The sequence below is a fragment of the Ambystoma mexicanum genome, chromosome 7p (genome assembly GCF_040938575.1).
Source record: "Ambystoma mexicanum isolate Mex_15411 chromosome 7p, UKY_AmexF1_1, whole genome shotgun sequence".
NCBI classification, from domain to species: domain Eukaryota; kingdom Metazoa; phylum Chordata; class Amphibia; order Caudata; family Ambystomatidae; genus Ambystoma; species Ambystoma mexicanum.
The window spans coordinates 899,279,416-899,305,426 of record NC_090939.1 but is presented as its reverse complement, the minus strand read 5'-3'; the positions used below and the strand labels follow the sequence as shown (position 1 = coordinate 899,305,426).

General features: G+C 45.2%; 1 protein-coding gene across 1 annotated transcript in view; it reads right to left on the bottom strand.

Annotated features, from left to right (window-relative positions):
- The window catches only part of LOC138526428 (coagulation factor X-like), a 302,087-nt gene that overhangs the window by 86,578 nt on the left and 189,498 nt on the right, over positions 1-26,011 (bottom strand). Inside the window, exon 5 of the mRNA XM_069637170.1 lies at positions 7,766-7,903. Coding sequence (XP_069493271.1) covers positions 7,766-7,903 — 138 coding nt within the window. The remainder of the gene's footprint in view (positions 1-7,765; positions 7,904-26,011) is intronic.

Below are 26,011 nucleotides of genomic sequence, written 5' to 3'. Positions count from 1 at the left end.
CCCCACCTATGTTAAGGAAGTGCTGAGAAGCCTGTTAAAACACCATCTATACGGCAAAGTATCGAATTGTAGTTTCCATCAAGATAGAGTCCCAGACTTGGACTACATCCTTTCTCCTTAAGGGGTGGAAATTGATCCACAGAAGATTAAGTCAATCTTGAACTGGCCAGCACCTAATAGTGTCTATGAAATCCCGAGGTTCCTTGGTTTTTCAAATTTTCATTGAAGGTTTATACCTAATTTTGAACTTGGCTTTTGAAGAAGGGTCAAAAGTTCCAGTGGACTTCTGAAAACCCAACAGGCCTTTCTTCATCTGAAAAAAATTGTTAATGTCCGCTACTATCCTGCATCTCCCAGACACTATTTCACCATATGTGCTAGAAGCTAATGCTTCAGACAGGGCTTTGGTTGCTCTGCTGCTACTTCATTGGACGAGACGCAGAGTCTCCCCCTTTCCCAAGAGGAAGACCCTCTAATACCCAAGACCTTAATGGCGTTTTGGTTAGCTGCTTGTTTCCCCTTGTAGAGGAAGTAAAGAAACATCTTCTTCATATTTGTCTGGGCAAACAGCCACCATGACCTAAACACACAAATCTCCAACACAACATCTTTTGCTTCAGAGGTACCTTTATTAACAATCACTGAGAATAACTATTTAAACACCATGGGCCTCATCACGAGTTGGGCGGTAGCCCTTAAATGCGGCAGTAATGCAAATACTGCCGCATTTAAGGGTTGACCCAATCATGAGTCTGGCGAAAAATGAGAGTTTTACCTCCAGCTTTTTGCTGGAGGTAAAAATCTCAAATTTCGGGCCGTCTTCGGCGCTATTAGCGTGGCTCTATTTGCGCCAGCGCTAATAGCACCACCCCACTCCATTGGATCCAATGGACCCAATGGGGAATTTAGATTTACTGCCTTGCCAATACTTGTGATCCGGCGCAAATTGCGCCGGACTGAGTAGCGGTAACGCAAATTGCATTGGGCAGTATTGCTGGCGCAATAAGCGCCGGTATACCGCCCAACTCCTGATGAGGCCCCATATGTGTCCAATGACACCTATGGACATCAACTCCAAGAATCACCCAAGTACTGATACAAGGAGGATGAAGGAGTTTGTACAAGGTAACACGAGTTTGAAGCACAACATGCAGTATAGCTGCTTTTCCAAATCACCTGTGCATGGGAAATTTAAACATGGCAAGCACACTACTGAGTGTGGCAGTGCAGGAAAAGACATTGGGCCTCATTACGATTGTGCCGGTCCGGTAACAACAGTGCCGGTAAGCCTACCGGCACCATTCTTACCGGACCGGCACACTACATGTCTGCCTGCCAGAGTTGCTGTGCCTGGCAGGTCTTCCCTACCGGGCACAGCGACCACGGTAAGCAGACCGTAACAGAGGCACCAGCAGCGTTATTTACGGTGCTGGTGCCTCCATGTTCCCCATTCCCATTGAGTCCTTTGTGACTCAATGGGAATGGGGAATACCATTTTTCCGGCGCTTAACTTCCCGGACCGATGGGGTTAGAATCCCCCGCTGTTACCGGCAAGCCAGGCGCCGGAAACATTTGCAAGTCCGGCGGCAGCTGGCCGGTTTTACCAGTACAGCTACCGCCGGACTTGCAATGAGGGCCATTGGCTCTTACGCAGGGGCTCACAAATGCGAAGATCACATATTAGTGCTGCAGAGTAGAGAAGGCCGCCAAGTCGCAAGGGCAAGGGCTGTGTGAGAGACAGAAGTGTCGTGAAGACGCTGGGAGCTGCCAGAGAGGTCCTGGGTGCTCTGTCTCCATTCCAGAACCTGAAGGGAAGCATGCGTGTGACCGCAGTGTCGCAAATGAATCCGGAACGGCGTTTGCGTCATCCATTGTAGAAAGCGAGTGAAAGCATTGTGCCGCAGAAGTGTAAAGCGGATCGGAGATGCTGGAGTAAACCGGTGAATCTACCCGAAGCCAGTGGGGACACTGGGGCATTCCGGCAACCGCACCAACGACAATTTGAATGTGATACCATTGTTAAAACTACAAGAATATTGTTTCAATGCAGAAAAGAGAAAGTACAATCCCCAATGAGCTATGGATGCATGAAATGCAAATGTGGGGCAAAACTTAAACAAACCTTACTGCAACATATATACCAAGCCAAGAGCAATACATACAGTATTGTTGATACAGAGAAACTGTGAAATACATGAAAAATCCTGGCAAGGCAAGACACCAGGCAATTCAAACGCATGAGAAGTCCTGGCAAGGAAAAAACACCAGGCAATTCAAACCCATGAGAAGTCCTGGCAAGGGAAAGAAACCAGGCAATTGAATAGATAAAACGTCCTGGCAGGGGAGTATACCAGGTAAGTGAAAACTACAAGTGAAGTCCTGGCAGGAGAGTACACCAGGCAGCTGGCATTGCACGAAAAGTCCTAGCAGGAGAGAATGCCAGGCAGTTGGAAATGCATAAAGAGTCCTGAAAGGGAAGAATACCAGGCAATTTTAAAAGCTTCTGAAAGGCTAAAGAAAGACGTGGGCCTCATTCCAAGTCCGGCGGTAACCGAGCCGAAAAAAACGGCAGGTTGCTGCCGGACTTGGAATGAATTACCAGCCGAGGGATTGCGGGAATTACTCGGGCATTAAAGCCCCGGTAGACCGGTAATTCCGGAGCCGGCATTCCATTACTCCCCATTTCAGTGAAGTCCCATAGGACTCCATGGGAATGGGGGCTGTGAAAACACCGGCACCGTGCAATAATGGTGCCGGTGTTTCCATGTCTGTCTGCGGCCGGTAGCGTTACGCCCGCCAGGGCAGACCTGGCGGGTTCAACACCACCGGCCGCAGAACTCGTAGTTAGCCAGTCCGGAAACGGTGCCGGTACTGTTTTACCAGCACCGTTAAATGCGGACCGGCTAACTTGTAATGAGGCCCAGTGTTTTCTAAATGAAGGAGAAATTGATGGGAAAGAAAGTCAGTGGGCCTCTTTAGGAGTATGGCGGTAGGTGGTAAAATTGGCGGTAACTCGTGGAGTGGAGGATTTACCTCCAGGAAATTCCTGGAGGTAAATTCTGCCACTCGCCACCGAAAAATTGACAGAATTGGTGGAATTATCGCAGCGGAAATTCCACCACAGGAATTCCTCCAAACAAGCCTGATTGAGTCCAATGGACCAAAAATAAATGGGGAATTACACAGCCACTGCCACTTGTAATCTGGTGGTAATTCTGCCAGTCCAAGTGGCGGTAACGGTAACAGTAATTCTGTTGGGTGGTATTCTGGGGGATTTACCGCCTGGATACCATCCAACTCGTAATGAGGCCCAGTGTTTTATAAACCAAGGAGAAATTGGTGTTAAAGAAAGACAGTGGACATAATTCTGAGTTCACCGTTATCCTGGCAGTAGAGCCGCCCGGAACCTCCAAATGTAGTTACCGTTTTCGGCATCCGGTATGGCGGCATTGCCGTCGGATTAGGGTGCCAGAGGGGTGGTGTTAACCTATTCATGGAGTCTGATAGGACTCCATGAGGGGATTTGCCGTCATTATCGGCACCAGGAATGCCAGTGCCAGTAATGACGTTTCTTTTGCTGGTAGGGTGCCTGCCTTACCTCCAGCAATTAGGTGGAGGTAACCCTGGTGCCCCAACAGCAATCCTGTAGTCGGCAGGTGCAGTAAAGTGCCGGTATCCATTTAACCTGTTGTCTAAACATGAACTTTGTGAATCAAGGAGAGACACAAAGGAACTGTTAGTAAGAGAGACAATTGCCATCCTACTTAAGAATCCAGGGCAAGGGGTCTTACCTCTGGATTCAAGGGCTTCCACATTGGAGAACATTTTAATTGCAGCTCTTCTTATTTTCAGTTGTGAACACTTTTTTGGTAATATCAAGTTCGAGACATTTCCTTGCACATTTTAATGTTTTGTTTGTAGTGTGAGGGTCAGGATAGGATGTTCTGGACACAAGGACGGCTTTTCAGTTATTGACATCCTGACACAGACAGATCCTTAGTTTTTGGTCTTAGGTAGGTAAGTTCCTCTTTCGAATAGGGTCAGAGAGGCATTTTCCCAATCCATTAACATTTAATTAATGTCTTTAACCATAAATATGGCACCTTTGTGTCCAGCTTACATTTCTATCCCCCAGCACACCCAGCACATGTTGTTTCAGGGCCCACCTTCATGCACAAAGGCATGTGTGCATTTTGTTGTTTTGTGAACGGACTCTCAGCTAAAATTAAATCATGTTCCTTACATCTGCAATTCTTAGCTGCAAGTCAGGATCATGTGTTATTAATTCAGGCCTATAGTGAAAATGGTACGTTGTTGTCCTCCAATTGACAGTTGTGCAATGGAGGAAGAGCGGATGAACTCTTCCGAGATCAATGAAATCAGCACCATCGAGAACAATAACTAAAACTGTTCTATTTCAACAGTGGTAGAAGGCCACTGCAGAAGGTGTAATTAAAAGAAAAAGTTATTACTGTTATTATTTTTAATTAGTCAAGTGGGACAGATTCTCAAAACATTTTTGACATAAGTGAGGAGATGCTATGGTGACCAGATTTCCAAAACGAAAAACCTGTACGACCAACAACATAAAAGAGGGACTACCCCATTGCAGTCCACCAATCACAGCCCCTCTCCCAATACGCCCCCACAACCACCACCTAATCAAATTTCCAGCACTTCTCCTTTCTATAAACTGTATACGATTTCATTTGTGCAGTTTTGTCTGTGAATCTTGGCATGTTAATTCAAAACAGTCGTTTGCTTTAATTGATATAACATGGCTTGCTGTACACCCATATCCAAGCCAGTCTCTGTGGCACAATCAGTAAGTGTTGTGACTTGTTCCTGAAAGGTTGGGGGTTCGAGCCAATACTTCAAAATTGAGAAGCCTGTGAAATTTTAATGACGTAGCCACCCAACCCTGCAAACCCCAGACGGGGTTTCTAAAATTGCAAAAACTCCCGGGACCCCGGGACGGAGGGTGATTTCCCCGGACTGTCCCCGGAAAACCGGGATGTCTGGTCACCCTAGGAGATGCGCTAGAACACTTTGCGTCAAAAAAAGTGACAGCCGAATTCACAAAGGGCTTCTTTGATGCACTCATTCAGATGCCCTTTTTCCCCCTTTGCGCATTTGCGCAAATAAGGGAGCATATCTGGGCATTTCAAAGTGCTTCCCAAATTCACAAATGGGATGCGCTTTAAAATGGCCAGAAACTAGGATCTTCCCTCTGCGCCTGTTCAGAACAGGCTCAGGGTGAGGCGCAAATCATGGCAGGGTAATTTTTGACCCTGTTGTGATTTGTTTTTTGTCTAGCATTTCTATCCTCCAAACTGGGATGGAAATGCTTTTTTTTCTTCGTCATTTCACCAAGGCGGGCTCTTTAACAGCTCGTCTCATTGAAATTAGGTGCAAGCAACCATGCGGTTGCTGGGAGCCTGTCGTACATTCGTTTTCGGTAGTGCTAATGTATGGAAAGGGGCTGCACAGCAAATCTTTTCTCTATTGTCCACCCCCTCCTGAAATACTCAGGTCACCTTTTTCAATAAGGTGACCTGAGTATTCATGAAATGAGCACAAATGAAACAAGCACATTCTCTTTGCTCATTTCATTTCCGCGCTTTTTTGAGAATGGGGCCCATATCTGTAGCTGACCTAGAGCAGGTCCTGATATCTGTACTGAAAACTTGTTTTTTTTTACAATGTATTTTATCATAAATATCTGAATTTAAAAACAAGTTTATCTTTTATGATCTAATATAACGGTTTATAGTCATAATATCGAAAACAAAATTTCCAATTACAAAAATGTCGAATTCAAAAATGTCGAATTCAAAAATGTCGAAATCACATACATATAATAGAAAAAGTAATTAATTCGAAAATAAAATGTCGAAAAAAAATTTGAAAAACCAATGCTAAAATAACTATGTAAAATGTCACAAATACTAATGTTTTTATGGGGGGTCCCCCCCCAAACCTCCCATCTCAAACCCCTAGCCCAACCCCCCCTCCTCCCCATCCCCCCCAACACCCCCCATGGATATACCTTTAATTTAAAAAAAAACTATTTAATAAAACATTAATTAATTAATTATTAAAAAAACCCACCCCAAACCCCGACCCCAACCCCCCCCCCCCTCCTCCCCATCCCCCCACCCACCATGGATATACCTTTCATTATTTAAAAAAAATATGTTTAATAAAATATTTATTAATTAATTATTTATTTAAACATTAATTCGAAAAAAAATAAAAAAAAATCGAAAAACATTTTTATTTTCGAATAAATATTTTTGACATTTTGACTTTCGAAAATATTGTATTCGAAAATATGACTGGACACCTAATATAACATACAACCGAATAAAGAAGGCTAGAATATATCTAATCTTAATTCAGAGTTTCTTTGAATGGAAACCCTTTATTTGTATGCTTGAGCTACCCCTTGAGCAGACTATTGATTCCTGATTTCAGCGAGGAATTCCTGAAGCCACATATCAAACGTAGGATAGTTTGTCAACATGCAATTTCTGGCAATCAATAATCTAGTAATTGTTATTGCCATATATACAAAACGATAACTAGCTTGTTTAAAGCAACCATATATGAGTAGTATATATTATTATTTCTTGAAAACACCCCTGACCACTATTTGACGAATACTGAACAGGCTGTTCCTATTATATTTAGTACATTTGTTCTGCTCTGATTCAATTCATCATGATGTGCCATCATCCCTTAGTTTCCCGGGGTATGATACAGATGAAATATCCTATCATAGGGCCTCATTACGACCCTGGCGGTAGGAGGTTAACGGCGCCCGTAGAGCTGCCGGCGCTGCTGACCCCCTACCGCCTCATTACGGGGTCCGCTTGCCGGACCCTCTCAGGATGCCTGGTTTTACCAGACGTCCTTAGCGGGTCCCACGAGCGGCCCAGCATCCTAACAACGGGCCCGTCATTAACGGGCCCGTTGTTAGCATGCTCCCCATTCTCATTGAGCCCTATGGGGGCTCAAATGGGAATGAGGATGTACCAGGTCTGGGTTCCTTGAATGGGGAAATACCGGGCCCTCCTAGGTCGGAATGGCCCAGTATTTCCCCATTCAGGGAACCTGGACCTGGGTTTGGGGGTAGCCATACACTTATTAAGGGCATGGCTACCTCCAAACTCGTAATGAGGCCCATTCCGACCTAGGAGGGCCCGGTATTTCCCCATTCAAGGAACCCGGGCCCAGTACATCCCCATCCCCATTTGAGTCCCCATAGGGCTCAATGGGAATGGGGAGCATGCTAACAACGGGCCTGTTAATGACGGGCCCGTTGTTAGCATGCTGAGCTGCTCGCAGGACCTGCTAAGGACGTCTGGTAAAACCAGGCGTCCTGAGCGGGTCCCGCGAGCGGACCTCGTAATGAGGCAGTAGGGGGTTAACGGCGCAAGCAGCTCTATCGGCGCCGTTAACCCCCTACCACCAGGGTTGTAATGAGGCCCATTGTCTGCCATTACTGCTTCTACTTGCTATGTACCCCATGTTATAAATAACCCAGAGATCCCACCATGTGATATGATATATATGATATGGCATTTGTAACGCGCCTATACACAAGTGCTTCAAGGCGATAGATTAAATGGTTATAAAATGGGAGACATTTATAAAATTATTTGTTTTTAGCATATGTTCTTAATGACCTACAGAGTTTACCCTAGCACAGCACAGTGAACTCAGGTAGACCGTAACATATCACAAATGTATGTCTTCTTACCAGTGGGATTACATGATTTCTGGTTGTCTCCCAGCACATAGCCTGTGGCACACGAACATTGAACCCGAGGGGTATCCTCCGATTTAGTGCAGAACTGTTGACACTGGCCATTGTTTAAATCACAGTTCTCAAAAACCTCTGTAGGAGAGAAAAGTTGGACTATGTTAACAAACAGTGCATGATAGTCAGTAAGCAACTGATGCAAGTCTGAGTGGAAGTTGTGAAGCAACCAGCGTTTCAAGAAAGACATAGCGGCGCAGCTGCCCTGACTCAGATTTAGACTCATCGAGAGAACGTCTTGAAGTGGTCGTGGTCCTCATTTAAATTGTTCAAACCCCTTTTTGCCTGGAGGAAATTAATGCTATCTTCAGCAGACTTGGACTCATGCAAAATCAGACATCTAACATTCCATCCAACAGCCCTCCACACTTCACGGTCCAGCGAATGGAATCTAAACATAATAGGACACTAAAGGAAAATAATTACTGTTTATTGTGAACCACCAGAGCCCCGTTTCCAACATGTCTTGCCCAATAAGAAAACAGGTGTCTGACAGAACAACATCATCAATCTTGACCCACTAAAATGTCCACATGCTCTGGGGGCCGAGTAAACATTTTTGCCTCTGCTAAAACCAGGCAAACCCATTGGGATTCATGTAAATACAGAGCCATGCACAGATGTCAGACAGTATTTACAAATGTTAGTGAAAATGGGTGTATTTCCTGCAAGGAAAACTGGATCTACCCTTAAAATATCGTATTAATTTGAACTGAAAAGAAAAAACGTGCAAGAAGAGAGCTTCTAGGAGAAGGGAGACATTCTCGTCCCTTTAGTTGTTAGAATAGTGTTAGCGTCTGTTAGACTTAGTTTCGACTGCGGACACTTTTCTTGAGCCTCCTCCTCAATCTTCCTTCCTCCACTCTACGACCCCTTCAGCTAATCCAGAATAGAGCAGCGATACGTATCCTTGGCCTTAAGCACATGGACCTCTTCTCACCTGCCCTAAAGAGTCTTCACTGGCTACTGGTTGCTGCACGGATTAAATTCTAATTCTTCGGCATCATCCAAAAGGCTGCCTGGGGGCAGGGACTACACTATCTGCAACTCTTTCTTACAAAATACTCTCCTTCTAGACCTCTATGTTCCTCTGTCACCAACTCCTTGGGCCTCACTATAAATTGTGCGGAATGGGTTTAACAGCGCCAGTAATGGTGCCGGCGCCGTTAAACCCTTTCCGCACAATTAGGAGGTCCCCTTGCGGCACCTGCTCTGGACGTCTGGTTTTTCCAAACGTCCATAGCGGGTCCCGCGAGGGGACCAGGGAGCTAACAACGGGCCCGTTCGTAATGGGCCCGTTGTTAGCTCCCTCCCCATTCCCATTGAGCCCTATGAGGCCTCGAATGGGAATGGGGAAGTACCGGGCCCGGGTCCCTGAAGGAGGAAATACCGGGTCCTCCATATTCAGAATGGCCCGGTATTTCCCCATTCAGGGAACCTGGACACGATTTTGGAGGCAGCCATGCCCTTATTAAGGGCATGGCTGCCTCCCAAGTCGTAATGAGGCCCCTTGTGTGTAAAGTGTTTTGCTAAACAGAGGACAAGAAGTCGTTTGCTTTACTCTGCTGGATACCACCTTTGGAACAGCCTCCCACTCCTCCAATGTTCCTCCAATGTCTTGAGCAGAAGCTTCTTAAATTCTGAAAGCACCTCAAGACTTTCCTCTCTTTCTCCTCCTTCCCTTTTTCCCTCCTCTGCTAATCTCACAGTTGCTATGATTGGCATCTTGGACCCTTTTGCATCCTCTGAGCCCTTGACCCCTCACACCCAATCTTCCCAGCTTCTGTCTAATTCAGCACTTGTCTCGGCAGACCATCCTCCCTGGAGACTCACACTTTTCCACCCAATGCAACTCCAGGCTGTTTAGCACTTACCATACCTTGCACTTCATCTGTGTCTCACCCACAAGCACGGACACCCCAGCACCTACCCCACTACCCCAGTGGTCGAAATGTACAAAAAGCAGTAGTGGAACTATGTTCCCTACTGGCCTGCCCCTGCTCGCCACAAACCCCATCGCCATGCCCCCTCCCACTCACAAAACAAACCCCAAACCCATGCACCTGCTGTTTAAGGGAACATCAGTGTAGTGCACTGAAAGAGCAAGTTTCAACTTCTTCCTACACTTTTATTTAAAAACAAAACCATTTCGGAATGGTTTATTTTTGAAATAAAAGTATAGGAACAGTAAAACTTAATTTAGAAAAGTAGAGGAGCACCACTCCCAACTGCTCCCGCCCACTTCGACCACAGCACTACCCTCTTCCTTGCTGCAATTGCATGTTCATAATACTCTCAAGGCATAGTAGGTGTGTTCGTTTCTTCCCCCACTGTATTTATATTTGTGTTTGTAACGTATTTCAATCCCATGTTCCCCCCCTGTGGCCTTGTGGGCGCTTTGAAACTGAATAATTTTGCTGTATAAATGCCTAACAAGCAAACAATAAATAAATAAAATAAACATCTTCAGCTTGGCAAAACAGCATCTGATCAGGCTGCTGATATGAGGCCTAAAAGTAAGACTTTTGCCCAGAATAATGCCATACTGAGTATTTCATTGTTCATTTCAGGCCCAAAAGAGGAGGCTTATGAGGAAACAGTGGCCTTCTGAACTGTAATCTTTTCGTTTGGAGTTTTTTAACTGAAGAAAAGATTGTCCTTTCCAGTCTTGAATCGTAAACTGGCAGAGTTGAAGATTCAATGGAACATGATTGCTTCTGACCAGCATTACCTATGCTTCTCTAACATCTGCAATAAAGGGACAAGCAGATGTTAAAGGGGACCGGTGACCACAGGGATATGTGCGGTACCCCACACATTACCCTGGCGACAGGTGATGAATAGGTTGCTATGTGAACCTTGTGAATTTGACTAGCGAGGTAAGATTTGAATAACTGATAAGTTAGACCTGATGGGTGAAGAGTGTTGGTGACATATCCAACGAGAGGAGTGGTCAACAGTGCCGAAGGCTGCTGAGAGATCTAACTTCACCTGGAGGACCTGGTTGTTAATGTCCATTACTGACAGGGCATCGTCCTGCGAATCCCAGCAATGCAGCTTGCATCCCATGATTAGGATGGACGCCTTATGGCATGGGGGCAGAGAACTAAGTTGAGGTTCATAAAAGGTTGCAGTTGTTCCCACTAACCTTTCCTTGATTTTGGAAAGAGTGGGGTGGTTTCTAATCGGCCTATACTAAACATGGGATCGATACCAGTTGTGTTCAACAAAGGATTAATGATGCCTGTTTTCAAAGTGGTTGGAACAAAGCCTGAGAAAAAACTGAGGTTGATCAGTGGGCAAAGACCCCTTGCAAAGAAATTAGATGGTTGTACAAGCACTCATCCTGTAATAGGGTTGAAGGTTAATTCTGTGGTCTAGGTGCTGGAAGGTCTAGTAGGTTATCATCAGGACCTAGATTGCTCTGTGTTGAGATAACTTTGTCAATGAAATAATAATTCAAAATGTCACAGAGCTCAGATGATGGAGGAAGAGCCAATGCAAGCAATTTAGTATTGGTCATATATTTGATATGGGGACATAGGGTTTTAGTCGAGATGGGTGCCATCTCAACCTTGTTTTCCCAGTAAGCGCTTTTTTTATTGGTGGTACCTTTCTTGTGACGCTTCCTTAATGCCAGGTAAAACAGGCAATCTTCAGCATGTTTGTGTTTGCTCTATCTGGCTTCAGCTCTTCTGTTTGGTTGTTTCCAGTGTTTAAACTTGAGGTTGATTGACGGGCCCCATGTGTTGTATTATTGTGAGTGCGTCTAGGAGCTCCGTGGTCAAACAACTGAGAGACATTGATTTTGAATTCCTGAAAAAGCTGATTAATTGTATAATATTGAAGGTGTAAAAAATTGAAAAGATCAGAGGTATTGTGAAACAGCATGGCCCTGGGCAGAACGGGGGATAGAACTCCGAACACCTTTTGGCATCTCTACGGGAAGTCTTAGTACTTACTTTACGTTTTGTGAATTAAAAAAAATTGAAGCAATGATCTGACCATCCTATTGGTTGTATGACAAGACTTTAGATGGAGGGGTCTGAGGTATTGATGACATCAAGAGAATGACCCCTGACAAGTGTATTGCTTTCCATTCTGAGCCTTAGGCCTAGTGTGTTCAAACTCTCATGAATAACCAGGGCAAAGATTCCTCAGGAACATCCACCCAGGATTTGAAGCCACCCGAGAAGCTATAATGGGGAAATTGACTGACTAAGACAGAAACCGCCTCTAGAAAGGTGGTAAGATGTAGTTGATTTTGGCCCAGGGCATGATAGGAAATAAGGCAGCCAGAACTGTGAGAGGAGAAAAGGGAGCAAGACAAGTTTAAACAATCCTATCCAACCAGAAAAGCAGGTTTAGGGTTACACTGAAACTCAAGGACCTTACCACATTACCACAAACACTCCTTCCATACCAATCGGCCTGTGGAGTGACAGGATTTAGATAATTCTATTCAAATGATGTCACCACATGGTGAAAGGTTTTGAAGCCACTTCAAGATAAAACATTACACCCCATTCAAGGCTGTGACAGATTCAAAGCAACATAATAATTTTCTACCACCTATACATATGCAACATACTCCTATGGCAGTGCTTCTATTATGATCCCAACAAAAAATGCCACCATACTCTTGACACCAGATTCAACCAATAACTAATATTAAAGAGATTGCTAAAGAACAACTGGACAGGATTTCTCACCTACAGCTAGACACACAGGTCATAGCCAGCAACACCCCTACACATCCAAACACCTCATAATAGCTATATTTCTATTAATTGCACTCAAGCCCCTCCAAACCTCCCCTCAAGCAAGACCACGGTCCCATGTCTAAGATTTCAAAAGGCACCAGTGAGTGGCACCGACAGCAGTGTGAACACCTCTCGCAACAACTTCAGATCCAGTTTGGAGTATTGGCCCACAGCGAATTCAGCACACTGCCCAATCCTTCAGCCAACTAACAGAACATCCCTGACATGAGAGCTACAGCAAGTATGCCCTTGATGAACTACCTACTGGCCATGACCCAAATCCTCTCAAGAAGGGGCCAAGAAAATGACCGTTTGACCAACCAAGAACAATATCACAAATGTGGTTAAACGCATTCTACACACCTGCTACGCCACGATGCCCCAGGGCTGCTTTGTGTGCTATATAAATGTAATAAATAAATAAATAAGAACAAGTCATTGAAAGCAGCAACCATACTCAACCGCTACTACAAAGAAACCATGTAGTCAAATCACCAAAGATAATTGTATCCCCATGACTACCAAACAAGAGGTCCCACCTACTTCCATCCTTCATGACACTGTGCTAAAAGCAACCTGACCCACACACCTTCATAAATGTGCCAATCCAATTAGCTCTCAGAATACCAAAGCAAAAAGTGACTAAGTAGTACTGGTGAAAATAAAGCCTTTCTGCACCATTCAGCTACTACATACAATGTGGTCACAGGCATCAGGCATTCTATCCTTGGGTTTTCCCCCTATTTTGAAAAGCGTACGCGCTACAGGATATAAGATCATTTACAAACCTAGACCTGAAAGAACCCTATCACCCAAGTGCATTATCAACTATTCCATTCCCATCACCGCACTGATCACATTCAACCCACCAGATTTAGCATTTCTATCCTTCTCTTCTCAAAAGGGTGGCCCAGTCTTCTCAATCTGATTAGCTATGGAACGGAATTATCTCCTTCAACTGCACTCTACCAATAAACAGTGATCAAATCTTTTTTCCTTTCACTCCTTTACCCCAGCTTCTTGGATCAGATTAACACTGCAGTCATCTGTCACTAGATGGCTCTCTGCTGCCTCATGCTGAACTATTCAAAAACATAAGCCATCTTTCTCCTGATTTACAGCGCCATCTCTACGCTATACAATAATCCTCTTTTTCTCACAAAAGATTGTCCTTTTGTGGGGGCTTCTTCAGCGTTGACCACCTGCTCAAAGGCCTGATGGAGAGAGAAATGGTTCCTTTAAGTCGCAGTAAAATCAGGGAAAAGGGCTGGCTCTTTTTCCCCACCAGAAAGGGAAGCGTGATGAAGTTCCCTGCCTGGACCTAAGTGTGTGTGGTGTGTGACTCCGGGGTGCTGGCCACAGCACCTAATATGTGATTTAGTTGCAGAGGATCAACTGGTTTGCCTAAAAACCACAGCGCAGGGTAGGGGATTTCCACATTGATGCTGGCCCTTAACGTTTCACCCTAGAGATGCAGGAAACAGTCTTCACATCCTGCTTCTTCGACAGAGCCATGGCCATTGCCAAGGAAGGAAGGCAAGGTGACCAAAGTAGATGTAAAGGAATAAATAGGTTGGCCACTTCAATCTGTGGACATTGGTACGTTGTTGACCGCACCCCCACTTCCTGTCAGGCTCTGCGAATATACCCTAACACTCATGCCCAGGAAGGAAGAATCCATGATGGCAGACCAGCCTATTGGAGACTCGATCCCCATAGTGAACCAGAGAAAGAATCCTGATGCTTTACCGTTCAACCAATCCCAAGCCCAAAGCAATCACCCACCACAGGTTCGACCAATTGTGCAGGGTCTGGCCCAAGGGAAAGGTCCTGGCCCCCTGTAAAAGCATGGAAGACAGAGAAATGAGTGTGGGAATTTGCAGTAGCAGAGCAGCAAGGAGGAGATTGCAGAAGGTGCAGGACGAAGAAGTGTGGAGAGAGCATCAGTTGCAGGAGGAGGAGGAGGTGTGCAGAGAAGAAAAGGTGCAGGAGGATGACAGAGAAGTAGAGATAGAAGGGAAGGTACAATTGGAAGAAAATGTATGAAAATATCTCAAAGTGCAGCGTAAAGAGGGAAAGAGAGAGCTGAAGGTAAAGGAGGAGGGCAAGGAGCAGGCACAAGAGCTAAAGATGTAGGAGACAGAAGAGACACAGAGAGCAGGTGAAGGTGAAGGTGGACATCTGGAGAAAGCTGAAGGTCCAGGGTAATGGAGGTGCAGAGAGAACTGAGGGAGCTGGGGGAGATGGGGAGTGGAAAGATCTGAGAGAGCAGACTGAGACTAAGGTAAAGAGTTGAGGTAGAAAGAGGGGAGAGGAAGGACAGGTATTTAAGGGAGAAATGACCTTGGAGGTGAAGAAGGGACAAGGGAGGGAAGGGGAGATTAAAGACGAGGAGAGAATTTGGAGAAGAGGAGCAGAGGAAAAGACAAAAATAAAAGCTAACATTCTCTGGAGGTACAGAGCCAGTGAGCGATCAGACAGGGAGACACCATTCAACTACCATGTGCCTTAGAGGAATGGGAGGTGAAACAAGTTTGTAGAGGAATGGCAAGGAGATTAGTCAAAACACAGCTTGATGGTGAGAGCTAAGGCCTATGCCTAGAGGCATGAGTGAGCAGGTGTTTGATGAGGAAGAACATGAGATGTGCTTCTGAGGTACATATAGGCCATATGAAAAGGGAAGCAGAGTAGCACCTACCCCAACTCCGCGAAACCCTGTCTGCCTACCTTCCCTTTGGATGAAATTGTGGACCCTACTGAGACAGAGTTGGGAACTTCAATGAGGGTGCTGGTTCCACCTAGAGAAGACTACCAGGCCTGTGGCCACAGCCAGACACCCCAACCCCCAGGAAATCGGAATGTTTTCCATTACTCTGAATGGTATACCAGAGCCTGTGAGTGATACTGTAGGGCGACCAAGGGAGACTTTTTTCTGTGGAACACATTTTATGAAGCAAGACAACTTTATTTTCCTTGCTTTTCTGCCATCTGAATCCCACATTTGAGTTGCTGAATCTTTGTGTAAAGTCTTTAATAAAACCTTTTCAACCAAAATGATCTCCACTTGGCTTTGTAACATAATAATAACAATGTATTTCTTAAATAGCGCTACACACCCAAAAGTCTCAAAGTGCTGTAATAAAAGACATTGGGCCTCATTACACGGAAGGCGGTAACCATGGCGCTATAAGCGCCATGGTTGCCGCCAGTATTTTACTGAGTCCGCCATGGTGAATGGCGGAATTACCGCCCCATTACAAGGTGTGCAGGGGCGGTAATTCCCCATTCACCATGGCACTTCCCCATTCCCATTTCTGCCCCCATAGGGCTCAATGGGAATGGGGAAGGCGGTAATTACGGTACTGCAAATTGCGGTACCGTAATTACCTCCAAGGTCCCTTTGCGGGTCCCGTCCTTAACAGCTGGTAAAACCAGCCGTTAAGGTAGGGACCCGCGAAGGGACCTCGTAGTAAGGCGCTAAGGGATTACCGGTACCGGTACCCTTACCGGTACCGGTAATCCCTTACCGCCATCCGTGTAATGAGGCCCATTATTATCCCACAAAGTGGTACTCAATTGATTGACCACGGAAGGATGAAAGGCTGAGTTGACCCTGTCAGGATTCGAACCTGCCACAGCAGGCTGCCCACAGGTATCATGGGTGAGCCCTTAGTTCACTGCCGGTGACATAGAAACCCTACACACCCATCCTCCTTATTTTCATACTTGGGATAAATAGTGTGTGCGATGGGTTGTGGGCCAGGGGGTACTTTCCCTCTCCTTTTTATTTGCCCCTGCCGTTGCACTTTTTCACTCCAAGGTGGAAAATGAATTCCCAAATTAGCTGTGCTATTAGATCCCCTAATTTCCTTGGAAAAGGGGACGACACTTGATAGTTAAGTAGAACCAATACTTGCCCACTATGATATCAGTAGAAAATACTGGCCCTCGAATGGATCTCATTATGTACAGACAAGCCTGACGTGCGCTGTGCAATAGGTAAATATGTTGCCCCGAGAGAGGCAAATCTTCAGGAGGGGTAAAGGTCGCAAGGGAAAAACAAACATTGTCATGCATGTTCGGGACACTACTTTAGCTCTACGAATGGGGAAAGTGTCAATCAGTCTTGACCATGGAGTTGCCTGCAGCGACTGATTTACTTGAACATAAAGGACTAACTGGGGACTCAAGGATCCAGGGGATCCTCCATATACTTTGACCTCCATGGGGCTTCCAGTGCCATCCTCTAACAAAAACATGGCATTTTTTTCACACTGGGTAAACCTTGCTAAATATTGCAATTTCGTGATTATTGTGATTATTGTGTGGGTGTTTAAATATGCATAGCCCCCTTTTTTGCAGTCTTCTGAGCTTTTGGTGCCAAAGCCCCAGGCTCCTGCGTGTCTACGTCACATTTGTTAGCACCATGCTTTTCGGCAAAATGTTTCTTGTTACATGCATTTTTGTATATGTCTCACTACGGTACTCCCACTGTAGACACAATGGGCCTCATTACGAGTTTGGAGATAAAGGGCATGACTGCCGCCAAACTCGGGTCTGGGTTCCTTGAATGAGGAATTACCGAGCCATTCCAACCTTGGAGGACCCGGTAATTCCTCATTGAAGGAACCCATCCCCATTCCCATTCGAGCCTCCACAGGGCTCAATGGGAATGGGGAGGGAGCTAATATAGCTCCCTGGTCCCCTTGCGGGACCCGCAAAGGACGTCTGTTCTGACCAGACGTTCAGAGCGGGTCCTGCAAGGGAACCTTGTAATAGGGCGGAATGGGTTTACTGGCACCGTTAAACCCATTCCACCCACCTCGTAATGAGGCACAATGCCTCCCGTCTAAGTGGGTACCACTGTGGATTCTACAACCAAAGGAAGGCATCTCACTGTGTGTCCATTATCAATTGCTTCTAAGACGCCAGGGGATCTCGAGAGTCTTAAAGACTAACAGACCCTAAAATCGCTAACTATACATCAACCATTTTAATACAAATCAAATAGATAATACACCTCAAATGCTCATACAAAACTTTAAAAAACATACATAAAGTCTTACAAACAATGTTTGCATAAAACCAAGAAATACATTTCACAAAAAGGTGTATATTCTACTACGTAAATACACTTGTGTTAATAGCTATTTATTTAAAAATGTATTTCTTGGTTTTATGCAAACATTGTTCCCACACTCTTTGTACCTATAACTTCTGACATATCATTTGTCATCAATATATGTTCTTCACCACTCACAATCAGGTTTATCAAGAGTTTCATCTTTTTTTCTTTCCACTAGATAAGAATGGATTACTTATGGTTACTGGGACAAGGAAGAGGGATTTGGGGGTAGTGCTAGCGATTACTATGGGGGTACTATGACAAGGAAGAGTGAGGTGTGTAGTTGAGGACTGTGACAAGAAAGACTGAGGTGGGGTTGTGGGTGACTGTGACAAGGAAGAGTGAGGTGGGGTTGTGGGTGACTGTGACAAGGAAAAGTGAGGTGGGCTTAGTGGGAGACTGCGGCCCTCATTACAACACCGGCGCTAAACCATGGCGCTATTAGCACCATGGTTGGTGCCGATGTTGTAACGGGTCCGCCATGGTTCAATGGGGAATTACCACCCCATTCCAAGGTTGACGGGTGGTAATTCCCCATTGAACCATGGCCCTTCCCCATTCCCATTTTCGCCCCAAAGGGCTCTATGGGAATGGGGAAGGCACTAAGTACGGTAGCGCAAATTGCGGTACCGTACTTAGCACCAAGGTCCCTTTGCGGGTCCCTACTTTAACGGCTGGTGTAGACCAGCCGTTAAGGTCGGGTCCCACAAAGGGACCTCGTAGTAAGGCGCTAAGTGTTTAACAGCGCCGCAGCCTTTTACAGTGCCGTTAAACACTTAGCGCCAGGGTCGTAATGAGGCTCTGTGACAAGGAAGAGTGAAGTGGGATAGTCAGGGACTGTGATGATGAAGAGTGAAGAGGGGAAGTGGGGGACTGAGGAAGAGAGATGTGGGGATAAAGGTAAGACTACTATTGGGTAATGGTATGAGAAAGAGGTATGTGGGGATAATGACATTGATTATCATTGGGCGCTGCGACAAGGACTAGGGAGGTGATGGCAAAAGTAGGATAAATGTTTAGCTACTGGGATGAGGATAAGACGTGTGGGTAATGCTAATGATTACTATTGCAGTACTGTGATGAGGAAGAGTGAGGTGTGTGTATTGGGAGACTGTGACGAGGAAGAATGAGGTCGGGGTAATGGGGAACTGCCACAGGGAAGAGGGAGGTGAAGGTAGTTGTGTACTGTATTGAGTAAGCGTGAGATGTAGTATTTGGGGACTGTGATGAGGAAGAGTGAGGTTAGGGGTTGTAGGGGACTGTGATGAGAGCTGGGGTAGTGGGGGACTCTGATGAGGAAGAGTGAGCTGGGGTAGCGGGGGACTGTGACAAGGAAGATTGAGGCGAGGGTGTGGGGACTGTGATGAGGAAAAGTGAATTGGGGCATTGGGGGCATGTAATGAGGCAGAGTGAGGTGGGGAAGTGGGGGACTGTAACGAGGAAAAGTGAAGTGGGGTTTGGGGACTGTAATGAGGAAGAGTGAGGTAGGCTAGTGGATGATTGGGATAAGGCATGCAGTGGTGGTGTAGTGTGTGACTGGGACCAGGAAGAGTGAGGTTGGGTAGTTGGAGAATAGAAAGAGTGATGTGGGGGTAATAAGGAACTTATGTAGAAGAGGGATTTGGGGGTCAATGTAAGACTACTATTAGGTAACCAGACAAGGAAGGGAGATGTGGGGGAGAAGTAAAATTACCATTGTGTACTGTGATGTCAGAAAGTGATGTGGTGGTAAAGGTAAGATTACTATTGGATTCTGGGACAAGGAAAAGGGATGTGGGGTGTAAGGGTTTAGAAGAAGGAGACTGACAAGAAGGGGTTATGTTTGTGGCTACAAACGTTCATTGTTATCAAACAAGACTTAACTATGTCTCTGAGGGGTTTTCCTACCTCAACCTAATAAAACCTGTGGTTGGGTCAGAAAGTCCATCCAAAAGAAGATGCTCTCTGTCCTCTTCAGGATCCTATCATTCTATCCCTAACACTTAAACAAAATAATCTACAATCAAAGAAAAGTTCCTTAACCAGGAGAATGACTCCCTTCTGTTGGTATTCTGGCTTTATTCTTATTATTGTCCCTTTTAATGTCCATTCAAGAAAGAGCCAGGGGGATAGCTCCCTGGCCCTGGTTTCTTTATTAAGACACTCTTTCTGTACAGGAATTTTCTATCAGTTCCTGCAACTCTTTCCAGGAAGTAGAAAAGCTCCCATCCTTGTTTGCCTTCCTTTAAATTACTTTAACTCAACTGTCTTTCCCAGGTTCCTTTGTGTCACTGTGATGATGGATATGACTCCCCTTATGCTCTCTTCCGATCTCTCTCTTCAGCAGTGGTATATGTCTGACCACTGAGCCGGGGGAGATGACTCCTGATACACTCATTGTGATTCTCTACTTACTATGTATGATTCTTTGCTTCAGCAGTGGTATTTGTCTGACCACTGCACTGAGGGAGATGACTCCCGATGCACTCTTTATGACTCTCTGCTTCAACAGTGGTATATATCTGACCACTGCACCGATGGGGATGCTACCGATGCACGCAGCATTATTATTGGACCCACTAGTGCACCATCCCAAGGTCACGTCACCAACTAGTGAGTCGATTCTGAGTCGGCTCATGGGACATTCTCGCACCGTCTGGTTTCTTGGGTCCTCCTGCTTGAGGGACCACCCTAGAAGGAACTTCCCAGAGCTCTGGTACACTCTCCTGGCTTCCCCAGTGCTTCTCGGTTTGTCCCTTCTCACTCTTCACTTTATACTGTTGACTCCGCCCTTGTGTAACATCAACCCTGTCTTGACATCTATTGATAGTACTGTTTCCACCTCTGTCATGCCACATCGTTACAGTACCTGATCACGTTTCCATAGTATTATTCCCCATGCTTCTAGTGCCCTTCTTCTTCATGTCAGTAGGTTTTCCACTAGACACAGCCATGATGTCACAATAACACATAGGGCCTCATTATAAGCACGGCGGTCCGGGAACAACGGTACCGGTAAGCATGCCGATACCGTAGTTCCCCGACCGCCATACTACGAGCTGTGCTCGCGGGTGCCTGTCAGCCCACCAGGCCTGACCTGGTGGGCAGAGTGGCACCCGCGAGCACAGCATGTCGGATACACTGGCCCATTCTGAATGGAGTAAAGGAATTACTGGGTCCGGCAATGTCGGAATTGCCCGGTAATTGCTCATTGCCGGGTGCCGGAAAAAATCCGACTCCGGCGGCAGCCGTGCCTGTTTTACAGGCACGGCTACCGCTGGGGATATAATGAGGCCCATAGTCTCACTAGCCATGGTGGGGGAGAAGGTTGGCAATGAAGATAGGGCATTATATGGCATAGCTTGAGGGAGACTTTTTCCCAAGTCGACGTCCTTATCCCCAGGCGGGGAGTCCCTCCCTATGAGGTTCTCCGCATATTACAACCCCTATGGAGTCTATTGGGTAGTGGGCTGACCTCCCTAGCCTCATAGGAAAGTGCTGCCCTTGGGGAGAAGGGACGAGACCTGGCGAATCATCACAGGGGGCATAGGGGTTAAGTCAGGTGAAAAGCTTGTTAAATCAAAATGAATGACATAGTAAACAAGAATTGGCTTCGCTAGATCTTATGTTGCATAGTTTTAGTCCAATGATTCAAACAAATTAAAGCCTTTTATATAACACCCCAAGCACTAATAGCCCCTAATACCGCACTCATTCATATGTTAACTTAATTTAGGAAGCAATGGGCCTCATTACGACCCTGGAGCTAATGGGTTAACGGTGCCGTAAAAGGCTGCAGCGCCGTTAACCCATTAGCGCCTGATTACGAGGTCCCTTTGCGGGACCTGACCTTAACGGCTGGTCTACACCAGCTGTTAAAGTAGGGACCCGCAAAGGCACCTTGGTGCTAAGTACGGTACCGCATTTTGCGGTACCGTACTTAGCGCCTTCCCCATTCTCATTGAGCCCTACGGGGCAAAAATGGGAATGGGGAAGGGCCATGGAGGAAGGGGGAATTACTGCCCCACCAACCTTGTAATGGGGTGGTAATTCCCCCTTTCTCCATGACGGAGTCGGTAAGTTACCGTCATGGACCATGGTGCTATTAGCACCATGGTTTTCCGCCTGGGTCGTAATGAAGCCCAATGACTCTAACTAATTTGTTTTATATTAAAAACACAGATTGCTTCCTAAATTAACTTAAAATACCCCTCTTCCCCTAACTAGCAAGCACAGTGTTTTCTTCCACATCTCAATATATTCAAGTTTTGAAATATTTACTGTTTTTTTGCCACTCTAAACGAATCAAGATCACGGAAAAACGTTTTAAAAGCAAAACAAAACTACACTATACCCAAGCCCCAAACTTCACAAATCATTCGCTCTTACCATATCCACATGCTCCCTTTCCTCAAACCTACCCTACTTACACCCCTTGTATAATTGTAAGGCAGTTTCCAAAAATTGAGATCTTGAAGCTTAAACTGCATAATGGGGTATTTTCAGAAAAGAAAAGCCTTGGCGCCAGCAATGCATCATGGGACATACAACAAACATTTTGGGAACAGGGGAAACCGCTATACTCCAAATAAAAAAATAAAAATACTGGTCGGATTTACACCAAATCAACAAAGGATTTCCATTAAACAATGTGCCCAACTTGTTTCTTATTTAGCACTAATCAGTCCAGTGGTTTAGGCTATGCGTTTGAGCAAAAACGGGACCTTTTCCGTATGGAAAATAAATGGAAAAGGGAAAAATACACAGATTAGCATGAAAGTATCCAGTTTTAGCGGCCCAGGCAACAAATTAAGTTTGTAAAATGTCTTGCTTTATCCGTACTATGGCTCAAACGTTATTGGACATAGAATTTGTGCATTCCCTATAGATAGGATTAACTGGTGCTGAGCTATAATATTACCAATGTCACAAATTATCTATTGGTGGAGGAATGCATATACGGATTGATAAATTATTATTTGAAATGCTTTCTTTTTTTAATAGATCTGCCAATGTCAAGTCTGCATTTCACTAATCATTTTCTGACAATGGCCCTCATTACGACCCTGGCGGAAATCGCGGTGCTAAATGCACCGCGGAGCACGGCGGAAAGCTGCCGATAGCGCCATGGGGGTTGGCGGATTTTCCGCCCCATTCCGACCTTGGCGGGGCGGTAAATCCCCAATCCCCATTTTACCCTTCCCCATTCCCATTTTTGCCCCATAGGGTATAATGGGAGTGGGGAAGGCGTTAATTACGCCACCGTAAAGTACGGTGGCGTAATTAACAACAAGGTCCCGTAGCGCCATGGATTTCTCCGCCCGGAAAAACCAGGCGGAAAACGTTCCGTGGCGCTACGGGAACTCGTAGTAGGGCGGACGGGTCCGCCGCGAATAACGCTGGCGTAAACCCACTCCGCCAGGGTCGTAATGAGGGCCAATGTGTTCTTTTAGAACTAAGATTGACCACAGTTTATTAACATGCACAGAAAAAAATGAGTGTGTCTGAAGCATTTTCTCTACATGCCACTCTCGATTTGTTAATTTCACAAACCGTGTGTTTTTGAGTGTTGTTTCATTTATAACAAGTTTCGCGAGCACATGTTTTTTCTATACTTTTTCTCACACCGATATACAAAATATACATACACGAAATGACCGACTAGGGCAAATCCAGCACCACCCTCAGCAGTTGCCTAATGTGAATAAGGTTATGAATGATGCCAACTATCTAACAATCGTCGGCATAATTTCAGGGGGGGAACAAGGGCTTTTGTCCCCCCAACCTTTGTGGCACACCATTTTGTCCCACTCACTTGGCAGGCGCCGCTTTCATTTAGATGTCATGTCCTCCCCCAACATTTTCAGCAAAGTTACTCCACTGCTAACAATCAACCCAGACAAAATGAAAATATTGATCGTCTCACCTCACACCATACAACACCTGAAACACCTCAACAGAGCCTTTTCCAGCCTACAATTTCATTTTTTCGAATTTCTTTTTTTTTTAAACTAAATTTTGGATGGGAAATTGATGTTTCGCTGCTTTAGATTTCGTTTTTCTCCAAAAGTTAAATTTTGAGTGTGTTTCGAACCTGACAAAAAATGAAATTTCAGCAAAAAATGATTTTTTTGCTGCAAGAAAACAAATGCCAAAAGTGTGACAGAAAAGGTGGGAAATCACCCAGCTAGTAGAACCGAATTGTTGGGTGATTTTCATCAATTATGTTTCACCGGCAGGACTTTTGCCCACCCCTAATCAAGAACTGAGGCATATTAATGTACAATGGACTCACTCAGGAACCACAAGTGAACACAATATTCAAAAAGTGCTTCTGACATATCTGCTCCGTCCAACAAATTATTCCCTACCTCTCTTTTCCACACAAAGTGCTCGTTATAATCAGAAACCGACTACACAAACAGCCTTTACCCTAGTATGCCAGAATACCTCACAAAAAACTTCAACGGATTATGATAACAGCAGCTAGGTTTCCATTCAGGCTCAACAGGAGGGAATACATAACACCTGCTCTCAGTGGACTCCACAGTCTTCCAATCAAAAAAAGGATTAACTTGAAGAATCTCTGCATCGACCACCAATCCCTGAAAGGTCAAGGAGCAGAATTTCTTAAAATGAAAATCTCCCTTGAGGCCTCAGAGGCCTCGGATTGAGAAACAATGTACTATTGGAAATAAGAAAGTTCTGCAGATAAAGACATGTAGGCTATACCTTTTCCACTTTTGGAATCTAATGCTGAACGTGCTACCAAGAAAGTTTTGCATCGTACAGACCACCTGAAATGTATTGTATTATGAGCAGAAAGTCTAAACTGTTCTCCTCAAACAGCAGAAACAACATCTTTCAATAGACCAACTTGCCCACATAGAGACAACCTAAGTGCACACCATATCTGCTCCCAACCGTCTGACTAGAACGCAATTGATTGCATTTAGAGAACTATAATGACCAGAATGCAAAACACCAAAGAACTGCCAAAACCCTAATATGATGCAACACACTGAAAAAACGGCCAAAACACTAATAGAAGTCCTTCCTTGTCTCCTGAAATATCTAAACCACAACACAGAAAATCTTCAACCATCAGCTGCAAAAGGCCAAACACCTCTCAACACAGTGCAAATGACAGCAAGGCCCATCATTTGAAAGAACTGTGGAAACCCACAAGAACACTCCCTACCTTTTGACAAACCCTCAATTTCTTTTTCGGCTTAATTGCCATACACTCGCACACAGCTCTTAAAAAAAATACCCTAGTCCCAGACTTTGAACAACACAAAATTCAAACCTCTAACTTCAACTGACTTACTCCGCCCCTGGCAATGCATGTCTTCACTAAATGCAGGAGGTCGCTTCTCTTGACACAAAGCGCTCAATGCCTCTTACACTTCACATCTCTGGAGCTTTCACAAAAGCAGGGCTGAGTTTACTTCTGATAGGCGACCCCAAGGCAAAGCACTGCAATCATGCCTTTCCGTAACTAGGGGTGTCATGGTATTAGTTTTATGACGGTACGATCACCTTCTTGCCAAATGACGGAATGGCATTAGAAACTGCTCCAACTGAAACTACTTGGCAGACGGCACATCCAACAGTGCAAGACCAAGACTGCGCAGCACTTGCTTACTGCAGCCTTTCCAAATCAGATTGAAAAGCACACTTTACGGTATGAACAGTATGAACGGTATAACGGTATAAACAATGTGACGGTTATTATTGTTCAATTAAGTGGTTCACAGTATCTTTAACGGTATACCGTTATACCGTTACATCCCTATCTGTAACCAAACCGACCGATTCTCTTTTAGATCCCTCACAGTATGCAAATGGCAGGCAGCACTGTACTGTGCAAATTCTAATAACATAACATAGGTCAGTTGCCATCAGTATACCATTTCTTTTTTACCCAGCCACCTTCAAATGTATAATGGACAATGTGCACACCTTTAACCTTGAACCTGAGTAATGATGAAATAGAAGCTGGACAAAGTCAAAAACGTCCTGTGCAATGCAGTGACGCTGAAGACGAATTTCCTGAATCTGACTTGGTGCCAATGCCAGTGGTGCGATTTGATGCCCACATTACCAGAAACCATCTGTTGCCATGCGAATACCACTCATAGAGCCTACCTACCAAAGACGATCCCTCCACCACAGTGCATTACTCATCACATGGAATTTAGAGCAGCATGGCTAACCTGGTCCATTCATTGTATACTGATGACATTGATGCACACTGTTTGTCTACAGGTCTACTCGAATGAGTTAGCTTAGACTTATATTAACAAAAATATTGTA